The 13,202-nt window shown below is 42.9% G+C and overlaps 1 protein-coding gene across 36 annotated transcripts in view; it reads left to right on the top strand.

Annotated features, from left to right (window-relative positions):
• LOC308193960 (uncharacterized protein) overlaps window positions 1-13,202 on the top strand; it is a 59,682-nt gene that overhangs the window by 6,356 nt on the left and 40,124 nt on the right. For 6 of the 36 annotated variants that reach the window (XR_013950129.1, XR_013950130.1, XR_013950133.1 and 3 more), the window contains exons 1-2: window positions 8,326-8,582; window positions 11,743-11,833. Coding sequence is in view for 7 of the 36 variants with exons in the window: in XM_080589185.1 (XP_080445311.1) it covers window positions 4,388-4,473; window positions 5,897-5,983; window positions 11,743-11,833; window positions 13,117-13,160 (308 nt within the window). In the remaining 29 variants the exon portion in view is untranslated. The other 30 variants (XR_013950131.1, XR_013950134.1, XR_013950138.1 and 27 more) reach the window with 25 other exon arrangements.

The following is a 13,202-nucleotide window of genomic DNA, read 5'->3' on the forward strand; positions in this document are numbered from 1 at the left end:
GTAGAGGGAATGCTCACTGACATCTAGCCTCAATAGCTGTTTGTTTCAATACGAGGCACTTGTCATTTGGCCACCACTGCTTTTGTCCGAGATGCAGATTTTGAGACAGGTGTCAGGAACAGAAAGAACGCTGTGGTTTCCTGGTGAACCTTAGGTATATTTCAGACTTCATCAGTCTAGCACCTGGTGAGCTGCATGCACAGAGACAGATTTTTTTTCTTCTCAAAACCAGTGCAGGCATGGGTCCTGGAGTAGCCAGAGGACCCTGGGAGAAGAGGACTACACAGATCACAGTATCACAGATTTCTAGGTTGGAAGAGACCTCAAGATCATCGAGTCCAACCTCTGACCTAACACTAAGTACTCCACTAAACCATATCGCTAAGCTCTACATCTAAACGTCTTTTAAAGACCTCCAGGGATGGTGACTCCACCACCTCCCTGGGCAGCCCATTCCAATGCTTAATAACCCTTTCGGTAAAGAAGTACTTCCTAACATCCAACCTAAAACTCCCCTGTCGCAACTTTCGCCCATTCCCCCTCGTCCTGTCACCAGGCACGTAGGAGAACAGACCAACCCCCACCTCTTTACAGCCTCCTTTAAGGTAACTGTAGAGAGCGATGAGGTCGCCCCTGAGCCTCCTCTTCTCCAGGCTGAACAAGCCCAGCTCCCTCAGCCGCTCCTCGTAAGACTTGTTCTCCAGACCCCTCACCAGCTTGGTCGCCCTTCTCTGGACTCGCTCGAGCACGTCCATGTCCTTCCTGTAGCGAGGGGCCCAAAACTGAAAACAGTACTCGAGGTACGGCCTCACCAGAGCCGAGTACAGGGGCACAATCACTTCCCTAGACCTGCTGGCCACACTGCTTCTTATGCAGGCCAGGATGCTGTTGGCCTTCTTGGCCACCTGGGCACACTGCTGGCTCATATTCAGCCGACTATCAACCAATACTCCCAGGTCCCTCTCGGCCAGGCAGCTTTCCAGCCACTCATCTCCCAGCCTGTAGCTCTGCTTGGGGTTGTTGCGCCCCAGGTGCAGGACCCGGCACTTGGCCTTGTTGAACTTCATACAGTTGACCTCAGCCCATCGCTCCAGCCTATCCAGATCCTCCTGCAGAGCCTTCCTGCCCTCGAGCAGATCGACACACGCACTTAGCTTGGTGTCATCTGCAAACTTACTGAGGGTGCACTGGACGCCCTCATCCAGATCATCGATAAAGATATTAAAGAGGGCCGGCCCCAGTACCGAGCCCTGGGGGACACCACTAGTGACCAGCCTCCAACCAGATTTGACTCCATCCACCACAACTCTCTGGGCCCGGCTATCCAGCCAGTTTCTAACCCAGCGAAGCGTACGCCAGTCCAAGCCCCGAGCAGCCAGTTCCTTGAGGAGAATGTTTTGGGGAACTGTGTCAAAAGCCTTACTGAGGTCAAGGTAAACCACATCCACAGCCTTTCCCTCATCCACCAAGCGCGTCACTTGGTCATAGAAGGAGATCAGGTTCGTCAAGCAGGACCTGCCTTTCATAAACCCATGCTGGCTGGGCCTGATCGCCTGCTTGCCCTGCAAGTGCCGCGTGATGACCCTCAAGATAATCTGCTCCACGAGCTTTCCTGGCACTGAGGTCAAACTGACAGGCCTATAGTTCCCTGGGTCTGCCCTGCGGCCCTTCTTATAGATGGGCGTCACATTGGCTAGCCGCCAGTCAACTGGGACCTCCCCCGATAGCCAGGACTGCCGATAAATGATGGAAAGCGTCTTGGCCAGCTCCTCCGCCAGTTCTTTCAGTACCCTCGGGTGCATCCCATCCGGCCCCACCGACTTGCGCACATCCAAGCTCCGTAGCAGGTCGCCAACCATTTCCTCATTGATAGCGAAGGCCACGTCCTGCTCCCCATCCCCTTCCACCAGCTCAAGGCACTGGGTATCCAGAGAACAACCGGTATTGCCGCTAAAGACTGAGGCAAAGGCGGCATTAAGCACCTCAGCCTTTTCCTCATCCTTAGTAACTAGGTTTCCCCTCGCATCCAGTAAAGGATGGAGATTCTCCTTAGTCCTCCGTTTCATGTTGATATATTTGTAAAAGGATTTTTTGTTGTCTTTAACGGCAGTAGCCAGGTTGAGCTCCAGATGAGCTTTGGCCTTTCTAATTTTCTCCCTGCGCAGCCTCGCTACATCCTTGTAGTCTTCCTCAGTGGCCCGCCCTTTTTTCCAAAGATTATAAACCCTCTTTTTTCTGCTAAGCACAAGCCGCAACTCTCTGTTGAGCCAGGCCGGTGGTCTTCCACGCCGGCTCGTCTTTGGACACGTGGGGACGGACCGCTCCTGTGCCATCACGATTTCCTTCTTGAGGAGCGCCCAGCCTTCCTGGACTCCTCTGCCCTTCAGAACCGCCTCCCAAGGGACTCGGCCAACCAGCGTCCTGAGCAGCTCAAAGTCAGCCCTCCGGAAGTCCAATACAGCAGTTTTACTGGTCCCCTTCCTGGCCTCGCCAAGAATAGAGAACTCTACCATTTCGTGGTCACTCTGCCCAAGACAGCTTCCGACCACCACATCTCCCACCAGTCCTTCTCTGTTTGTGAAGAGAAGGTCTAGCGGGGCACCACCCCTGGTAGGTTCACTGACCAGCTGCGTCAGGAAGCTATCTCCCACGCTCTCCAGAAACCTCCTAGACTGCTTTCTCTGTGCCGTGTTGTGTTTCCAGGATATGTCCGGGAAGTTGAAGTCCCCCACGAGGACAAGCGCCGACGATTTTGCAACTTCTGTCAGTTGCCTATAAAACTCCTCATCCGTCTCCTCATCCTGGTTCGGCGGTCTATAACAGACCCTGACCAGGAAGCTAGCCTTGCCGGCCTTCCCGCGGATCCTAACCCACAGGGATTCAACCTTATCATTCCCAGCCTGGAGTTCCACAACATCAAAAGATTCTCTAATGTAGAGAGCCACGCCACCACCCCCTCTGTGCTGCCTGTCCCTCCTGAAGAGCCGATAGCCAGGCATTGCAGCACTCCAGTCGTGGGAGCGGTCCCACCACGTCTCCGTGATGGCAACCAAGTCGTAGCCTGCCTGCTGCACAATGGCTTCCAGCTCCTCCTGTTTGTTACCCATGCTGCGTGCATTAGTGTAGATGCACTTCAGCTGGGCCATCGCCTTCTTCCCCAGCCTAGCCATTGTTTCCCCCGGCACAGCTCCATCAAGCCTTGTTTGAGCCCCGTCCCCCTTCTTACCTAGTTTAAAGCGCTCTCTATGAGCCCCGCCAGCTCCTGGCCTAGGATGATGCGGCAGAGCTGGCAGGACAACACTGGCGCAAACTTTCCTATCTGTAGGAGGGCTGAAAAAAAAGATATTAAAGGCCATGTTTTCAAAGGAAGTCTAATATTTCCTTCCAATGCCTTCCTTGGCTTGGGCACTGTCCCACACCTGCACAGTCAGCCCTTCGTTTTCCTCTCCTTTTCCATGGTTATTAGTTTAACTGCATCTGCCAGCACTGAGAAGCCATGAGTCTCATGATTAATATTGTCCTAGAAAGCATAAGGAATAACTCAGAACAGCTCTCCCCAAGTCTACTTCACACCAATTAAATATTTATGTGACCACAGGAGAAGGTATTTGATAGAATGGGATTTCAGCTGGGTGAAAATTGCCGCTATGATAAATACTAATTTATACAAACCAGTGCCTCTTATAACAGTAAGAGAAAAGGAAACATCTGCTAGACAGGAGACACCTGGAATTCAGGAGTTTTACTCTCAACTACATGCTCTGCAACGTAGCGCTCTGCATCTTTTAAGATCAGTGTTGCGCCCCTGCTATCACAGACATCTGTGACAGCTTCTACATTTTTCTTTCCAAGGCCCATGTCCTATCCAGCTGCTTTGCTGAGGTGGGAATGCTGGTATGCTGTTGTGCAGAAGCTAAAAGCATTAAAGAGTTTCCTGAGGGGCTGGACTCTGTACATTACATCCAGCTGAGGGTTTGTGTAAACAGGCAGAGAGCACCAGGCTCCAACAGTAAAACAAGGCATGGGGTTGCCCACGTCCCAGGCTTGGGCTGCTCTGAGTTTGTCTGATCATAGCAACGTAAGCTGGGGCAGCAGCTTCCCAGGATTCAGGCCACAGGTGGTGCTGGGGAGGCTGGCCAAGTCTCAAAGGAGGCCAGGTTCCACCCTCACTCTAGTTCTGTGCAATACCTTGACAAAAATCTCTTGTGCCTCTCAAATACATTTTTTTCCTGTTGGCTGCCACCATCTGAGATGTTCAACATGCATCAGCTTACTTGATGGGCATGAATTCTTCAGGCTTGTATGAGAATAACTTTTAGACAAAGCAGCTCAGAGAGTGTTAGCTAATAGCTCCCCAGAGGTACCTTGTGCACAGCTTCTATGTTGCATGATATACAGTGTCTTGACTGGAAATGCAGAATTTTCTAGATTTTGTGAAGTCCCACAGGAGTCAATTTCTGCTGCTGTTTTCATGTAGGTGACAAAATGGTTGCTTAGAATTTTTTTAACGTATTTTGTATTTATGGCTTAAGGAAGATGCTGTCTGACACTATAAACATATTTTGTGTTTCTCAATTGGTAATTTATAACATAGTATGTTTGGCATTGTGGAAAGTTTGTAAAGAAGTTGCAATAGAAATCAATTAAAGGAGAACCAGGTTTCAGAGTATCCATTGATAACAGGTAAGAGATAAGCATATTAACAGGAGAGAAGACAAAACTGAACATCAGAATAATATAGCACAGGAAGAAATAAGATACCGTTTTCAGTAAAAGGATGGATATCTGCATAGGAAAGTTCCACATTCATACTGATCTCTATTGTTTTCTTTGCATTATCAGAGCAGATTAAGAATAATATTTTCCAGATCATTATCATTATACCAACATGGTTCAATTCAAATTAAGATGATATGATCTTTGACCCCTTCTGCCCAGACCCACTGATTCAGTGAGACATTCACAGGCCTGGCCTGATTATGTAGGCTACAAGATTTATATATATATTTTGTTTTTCCTCAAGCAAGACTCTGAAAATGGTGTATACTCCTTTCATTATTGTGCCTTTACACATTTCAGCTGTTTCTTAGTGGTAAAATAAATAGTGCAGAGGCATGGTGTTGGGTTGTTTCCTGCAGTTGCTAAGTTATAAGTACAGTTCTTGGCATGGCCTTGCTTCCTGACAATCAGAAAACTCCCAGACAATTCCCAGTCTCAGTTTGAGGATTAGCATGAGCTAGGGACTAACAGGAACAGGTATTTTGACCACAACCTCTCTGTTTTGGAAAACAGGAGAATTTAACTATACACACATGATCCATATGTTGCCAGGTAGATCCTGGTCCATTTTTATTTACTAGTGCAGTTGAGGCAACACTAGCTGTAAGCGTCTAATCAAGTGTAGAAGAGCCTTGCTTCTCATAAGCATCCAAAAGTCACGACTCAAAACTCATTGTCTTTTATGAAGATTGAAAAATAATCTTTTTTTAAATTATTATTTTATTTTTATTTTTATTTTTAAAACTAAAGATTCCATAAAGTAGTCTTTTGCTTTTTAACGGTCTGTGACTTTTTTTTCCCCATCTTGGTTTAAGTTTCTGGCACTGCATCAATGCAACCTTATAATTATGGGCCTACATATATTAATTACAGAGTAGCTACCAATTATGACATAATATGCATATGGCATACACAAAAACCAGTATTATACAAAAAATAAAAATAAAATTATCCACAGCAGAGTTTTGGACATCTGTTTAAGAGATACTTGTCTTTGATAAAATCCTCTCTTCCATTGTGCCTTTGTATGTGCTGTTCCACTTAAGCCCCGTTTATGCTTCCTGCCTGCAAAGAGATGATTTTAGATGTCTGGTCAAAGAATCCTCTTTTATTACAGACTTTTGAAATGCAAGAGAGAGGATGCATGCTACAGTCCTTTACATTCGCTTCACCCAATTGGTCTAGCTGTTTGCAGTTGTAGCAGGTAGGTAAAAAACAATAGATTTGCTCTTCCTTGGCCTCTCCTATTGCTATCACATAGCTGTTTAAATCCATATGATGAAAAGTCTCTACTTGTGTGTTCCTTCTGCTAGTTCTGATTCCGCTGTGTTGTGACTTGATCTCAGATAAGTGATTCTCCAGACTTAGTGGACATGACCCTGGTTTAACAAGCAAACCAAAAGTAAACCTATATTTGTCCTGCCAAACTCAGGGTGTGAGAGAAAGGGTCATGGAGCCTCTGAGCTTTAAAATGGTTCTTCTTTCTTCTCACAGGTTACAGTTCGCATTTTAACTCTTTCAGGCTGATGGCTAGCAAAGGAAATGCTCCTTCATGGAAAACGTAGTGTATCAAGAGCAAGCCAGGACCTGAAACTGAAAATAATAATTTGCAGGCTAATCCTGGAGACCTCAAAGTTTATTTCCTCCCCAAACAGAAACAGTTATAAGAAATCAGACCATCTAGGTAAAACTCTGCTGAGAAACTGTTCTGATGAATGATTCCTAAAACATGTTTTTGCAAATATTGTACTGAGTAATTATGACATGACTATGAAGAACAATTATTTTGATAGAAATTCATAGTTTATACTACTGTGAGATATGTGCAATAATTGTGGATCGTATCTTCACCTATGGACAGACTTTACATAGTGGAGGTTAGGGGACAAGGCAGAAAAAAATCCTTGATACGGCATTTTGAAATGCTTGACAGATTATGAAGTCATGCAAAGGTTTCCTATCTCTTCAATAAAACCTGAGGAAATGTGATTAATTCCTTTTGCATCCCACAGAAGTGTGTATTCTAGAATTAATATCATCAGCGATATGTTTCCTTTCACCCTACTGCCATGAAACACTGCAAATAGCCTGGCTCTGTCTTCCTGAAGATCTCTTTACAGGTATTGGGAAGCTGGTGTTCAATCCCTCAGAAGTTGTCTTTTCTCCAGACTGAACAAGCCGCGTTCCTCTGTGTCTCTCCACAGAGACAGTGCTCCAGCCTCCTGAGCATCTTGTTGTCCCTCTGCTAAATTTGCTTTGGTTTGTTGATGTCTGTCATGAACCGGGAGACCTAAAACTGGATATTCTAGACTATGCTTTTATTGCAAGGGGTTATTTCTTCCTAGGTGCAGGACTTTTCATTTGTCAAGTATTACAGCACAGAAAACAGCTGTCTCAGGAAATCACACAGCAGACATAGGAGTCCATTTCCCAAAAGAGGGAAATAATAATAATAATATTAGATATTTTTATGAGAGATCTCTTTCTAATTTTCCAGTTTTTGAAAAATCAAGCTATTAAGATCAGCTGTTGTCCTTCATCTCCAAGACTGCCCTCACCAAATTAAAATTAAAACCTAAAAACATCTAGGGAAGTGCAGAGGAAAAAATGAATATATTATCATCATCCATTTTACTTATTTTCTGGCATCTGTAGGATCTAAACATTATGTCAGCTGCTGAAGACATAGAACTATTTCCAGAGAAAAAATGGCCAAAAAATGAACTACGTGCTGCTGATATGTCTGTGTGCATTAGAAGATACAGCTAAATTAAGTTGCCAGTACATTATATAAAGCAATACTATTCCTTTAATTGATACTTATTTTCATAGTGTCTTATTTCTGATTCTGATACAGTCATTACTGGACTGACTCCAAGAAAGGACCATCCTCCGATAGGAATGGAATGGGCAGTTTTCTGGGTTATATGAGCCTGGGAATGGAGGAACAGCACACCTTTGTTTTAGCAGACAATTTATGATTGTTTGCAATACTTCAGTGGTTTCCCTAAGTCATTCGCAGTGACCCAAACCTGAACCCATGCCACAGCTGCTCTCCCCATGTGTGTTTTTTTTTTAGTTTTAGTTTTATTGTGTGTTCAAAATTACAATACAATCAAAAACACACCCCACCTATAAATAACAGCATCTGGTTTTCTACAATGCAGCGCCAGTGGCTGTTTCTGATCTGAAAATAACTCTTCTCAGAACAGTGAAAAAAAAAAAAAAAGATTTAGAACAAATCAAGTAACAAATACTTTAGGAGCATGAGCTCAGATGGGGAGTTACCATCTATCAGAGCTCCCAGCTGATTCTAATACCTTCTTCTCTCTAATTACAGCCTCTGTTACCAGCCTTCCCTTTTGTTTCAGCAGTCAGTCAAGCAGGTGAGCTTCCATTGCCGTGATACAACTATTAGATGCAGCATTTTGGGTGCAGCTCATCAGCCTGCTATCTATAGAAGCAAGCTCCATCAGACTTACTTTGTTCATTAGGTATTTTTAATTGTGGTTATTTTAGAGGGGACTGGCCCAGCTTAAGGTATATTGGTGTCTTTGGACGGTTTGTTTGTTAAGCTTTAAAAAGGAATGAAGTCCTGAATTGTTGTCTTATGCTGCTGGAGCACACTTAAGAAAATTAGGCCATGACATTATGTGCTTAGAATATGGATGTGTCCAGAGGAGTGGATGTCTTCCAGCTCTACAGGTTCCTTTTTTTCTTCTTTTTTTTTTTTTTGTAGCAATCTACTTGCTGAAAGGAGTGAAAACAATTGTGATAGTCTTGAAAGAAGCCAAAAAGAGAAGGTTTGTTAGCATTTATATTACTCTCTATGCATTTCAGGTTGTTCAGCAGCTACTATTTAGTTTTAATGGAATTTGGACAGGCAACCTCCGAAAAATAGGAATGGGACTTATAACTATCCTAGTTGAGGCTGTAGCATACTTTGAGTGTCTTGGTGATAGAAAGATGTCAGTAACACATCACTTAATGGTGGCTGGAAAGGATTTGTGTTCCTAGAATGCAGGGGACTAGGAAGATATACACAATGATGATTTGGTAATGGAGGGAGATCCTGCCTTTTGTGTGTTTATGTTGACTTATGAGCGTTTATTGTTGTTTGCATTGTGGTATTTCTAGACCATAAGTCACGTTCAGGCTTAAGAACATAGCAAAAGGTAGTCTTTACTGCAAGACTTAATTCAATGTAGCAGAGATGGACTGTGTTCTTCTGGAGAATGCTATGTGTTTTTTATGTTCCTGTCTCAAGTGAATGATTTGTTTTACAATACTGTAGCTTGTGAAGTTCCATTGTAGTTAGTGTTTCATGTAAATGCTAACCTGCAGTAAAAGGAAGAAAATCCATTTTGCACTGCAGTTTGACTATTTCATTCTTTCTACTGCATGGACCCTATTACAAGACCCTTGTCAGGCAGGACAAACTTCTAATGTGCAATAACCTTCTGTCAGGGAAGACTATAAATATCCTACTCCTTGAAAGGTTCTTGTCCAAATACTGTTTAGAATAAACAAAACAGTTGAAAGATTAGTATCTAAGTAGCTTTTTAGTTGGTTTGCTTCCAATCTAAAGAGTGATGACCAAAGTGACCATTCTGCAAGAGCAACAAAATTTTATATTGTTCCTCTTGATACATGAAATGCATGCAAAATTGTTTGAAAAGTGCAAGTTGATTAGTAAAAGAAAGCTTGCAGTAATCATAGCAAATTCAAAAAAGGAACTAAGGAAGAGCATTGAAAAGAATACATTTAATTGTATGTAATTACTTGATGTAATTACTTTCAACCAGAGGAAGAAAGGGAAAGGAGCATGCTAAATGGTGTTGGTAGGGCAGTTACACTAAGATGATTTTTCCAAATGACTGAACTTGGTGTGAGCTTTGAATTAAAAATAATAATAATGTCAGTTGTTTCTAGCTGCTTTTGAAAATGGTTATAACTTTTCTTCACCGTGATTAGCCAAAATGTTCTACCCTGTCCTTCACATACATTTGCATGTTTGACAAAGCTTACTTTCTTTTCTGGTAATACTCTGCAAGCCAATTATGTAGAATACAAGTCCAACAGAACTTGAAGCATCAATACACAAGTAAAAAGCTTTGAGCCTTGTGATGCTGCAGCCATTTAAACATGCAAGTGCTCTAAAACTGAGCTGCTCAGTTGAATGAGTTTTTGACATACCAAGTTTGATATCTTTGAATGAATTATGGTCTAGTTTAAAGTAAGGATATGTGTATTGCAGAGGAAAGTGGAAGCAGTTTGTGAGCAGGGTTCCTGGTGTGAAGTCAGCTGCTCTTGTCTCTGTACAAGTAATCACAGCTGACTGTGCTAAATCATTAATAAATTGAAGGTCACATCCTATCCATCACTTTAATCTGTTTCCCAAGGGAAGTAAAGTTTAGAGATGGAATAACTTATTCTATTTTATAATCACTTTTTATAGTGGAGAATTCATGCAGATGTTTTCCTTTTTGGGCTTAGGGTTAATGCAGGAAGATAATGCTACTGGTGACATGCAAATGAGTGTATTGGTACGACTGGGGTGAGGTGGGGGATTCAGATGTTCTGAGAAGCTGAGTGATTTTTCTTTTTCTCCTGGCATCATCTGCTAAGCACATCATGTGTTTTTAAGGTGGTAAAGAAAATGCACAGTATTAATGCCCAGAGATGGTGAAATCTGAATGTAGATGACTTCTCTAAGTATGCATCTCGGTGTGCGTACCATCGGGAGATGCCACTGAGGACCACAGATGGCTATTTTGACTGGAACACTTGTAATTTACAATGCTCTTTTGTGCCTCTGAACTGCTTTTAATCCAGAAAAAAAGTCTCGAACTTGTACTAAATTTACATTCTGAAGGATATATTTACATTCTGTTCTGAGGCTTTATCAAACCTGGCTCTGGACAGCACTGTAGCAGCAGCAATGTAGAGTTCAAAATACTGGTGAACTTCTTAGCTGCCTTATGCTGAGCTACCACTGTTGCAGATTCACAGAATGGTTTGGTTTGGAAGGGACCTAAAGGATGATGTAATTCCACCCCCCTGCCAGGGGCAGGAACACCTCCCACCAGACCAGGATCCTCAAAGCCTCTTCCAGCCTGGCCTTAAACACTTTGAGGGATGGGGCATCCACAGCTTCTGGGAAACCTGTTCCAGTGCCTCACACAGCAGCAGTGCTGCTCACCACAGTTGAGAAATATTCTTAATCCTGGGTGCTTGTAAAAGGCATGAGTGCCTTATGCCAAATTCTAGCCTAAATTCTAAACCAAGTGCAGGTGTGTGAGATTGTGATGCCTGTCCTGGCTTGTGCAGGTCGAAAGGTTAGATGATTAATTCTAACTCTGTTGTGGCCTACATGGCCTCCACTCCCCCCCCATTTTAAGCATGTGTGTTCCCAAAAACGTCCACTGTGAGGAGCTGTTTTCTGTCAGTGGACAAGTCACGGCTCACAGTAAGAGCTGTTGTTGACTTACTGGGAATATATGCGTTTTCCTCTTTCTGCAGCAAAAGAACTTATTGAGCCTTTTATAGAGTTGAAGAGTTTCTTTCTCTATGTCTCTGCTAAACAGATCAACTATGGCTGATGCCATGAGAGAGTTTTGAGATTTTCCTTGCTACAAGACAGCTGTTGTCCCCTGCCTCCCCTCCTGATGGGTTTCTGCAGCACACAGTGGGCTGCCTATACATTTGTCAGAATGTGGACAGGTATTTTAGGTAAAAGCACCCGTGTTTCTTATTTGCTTGCTGAGGAGTGCTGTGCAAACTTCAAACCTTCATATATATGAATGCACGTGGGACTTGTGTATTTTTCATTGCATTAGCTGACTTGGCAAATATTCCAATTAACAAAAAACATAAGGGGAAATGGAAAACATGGCCTAACGTTTTATTTCCATGTTGATGCATTATAATGATTCCCTTAAAATGGCTTGTCTTATTCTTCAGCGAAGCCTTATCTCGTCTGCATATGATGTTCAAAAAGGGCCTGCTGGAAGATCCAAGTCCAGTCTGCACTCCTGAAGCACCTGCTGTGCAGGTAAGTTTTCAAAATGAATGTTTCTTTCAGTGATTCTGCAAGATACAGATCTGGAGAGAAAACTGAAAATAACAAGCGTATTGCGGTGTCATAAAGTATGTTTCTCATCTTTTCTAAGGATGAAACATCTCAGTGATAAAGTGCAAAAAGTTGATAGATGTCAGCTTTGTATGGAAATTGTATGGACTAGGATGTCAATTCCTGCATTTATTCAAAAGGAACGTACGTGATGTTTCCATAATGTGGTGTCTAGCTCACCTGTGCTGCAGGGTAGCACTGACCTTTTTTCTGCTCTGGATTGCTGGTCTGGCTACAGTGGAGGGGCTTAGAGAGAGGGTTGCAAGTGAGGGGAGCACTGCAGTATGTAGCCCTGTAGGAGCACATGCTTGCCAACAGGATCCTCCACTCTCATGTGACGTTCTTCCTCTTCCACAGCAAGGCAGACTTCTTGTGGGGATTTTGAAGGGTGGAAGTTGAGTGTAAAAGGTCAGTGCAAAACATGAGCCTTCAGCAATTAATAGGAATTTGGAATGGGCACCTCATCAAGGTGATTTTTTTAACCTTTTAGGTAGTATAGGCCTGTACTTTTTATATAAACTGGTTCTGTTGGCCTTATTAAGGACAAAAGGGTGAAAGAGAAAGCTTAAGAAACTGAGCCAGATGTTTCTCTCCAATTCCTTGGTGAAATTGGCTCTGCCCTGAGGTAACGGGCTCAAGTGTCAAGATTTTATTGAAATAATAAGCAAGAACGCAAGAGTTAAACATCCGTGTCAATAAATCACCGCAACTTTGCGAGGCTGGTGAAGAACAGATCAAATCAACTTCCTATCACAGTATCAGTAGCTTGCCTAATTCAAATTGCTACTGTAAAAAAAAAAAAAAAACCTCTACATGAAATCTGATGAAAATTATTTTATTTCTGTGAGAGTTTAGTCCTTTCTTAACCTTGTGTAAAGAAATGGAAGAAGCAATTGTTTTCCTTATAACCAGGACTCTTATCGATAATCCATCCAGAAATGGGACATGATTTCTGCTGGCAAAAGAAATGAGAAAGTCATTATCCAGGATTGATGGTGAACTTAGCCATTTAATGATGTATAAGAGGAGATAAATGACTTTTTTTGGTTTAACAGTTTGTACTTTCTCTTTATATTTCATTACTGTAAAAAAAAAAAAAAGCTGCTATTTGCATTTATCTCGTAATACATAATCTTTCTAAGATGAGAAAGATGAGTAATCACTGGTCATATCGGCTTCTCATTTTTGTCTCACCTTCACTCTAGGGACTTGTACTAAGGAGAGGACAAACTGGGGAATTCCTTCTGGGGTATGTTGATGCTTGCATTTTCCAGTGAAGTTATGCTTACCA

This window comes from Anser brachyrhynchus, assembly GCF_964034855.1.
Source record: "Anser brachyrhynchus genome assembly, chromosome: 4".
Taxonomy (NCBI): domain Eukaryota; kingdom Metazoa; phylum Chordata; class Aves; order Anseriformes; family Anatidae; genus Anser; species Anser brachyrhynchus.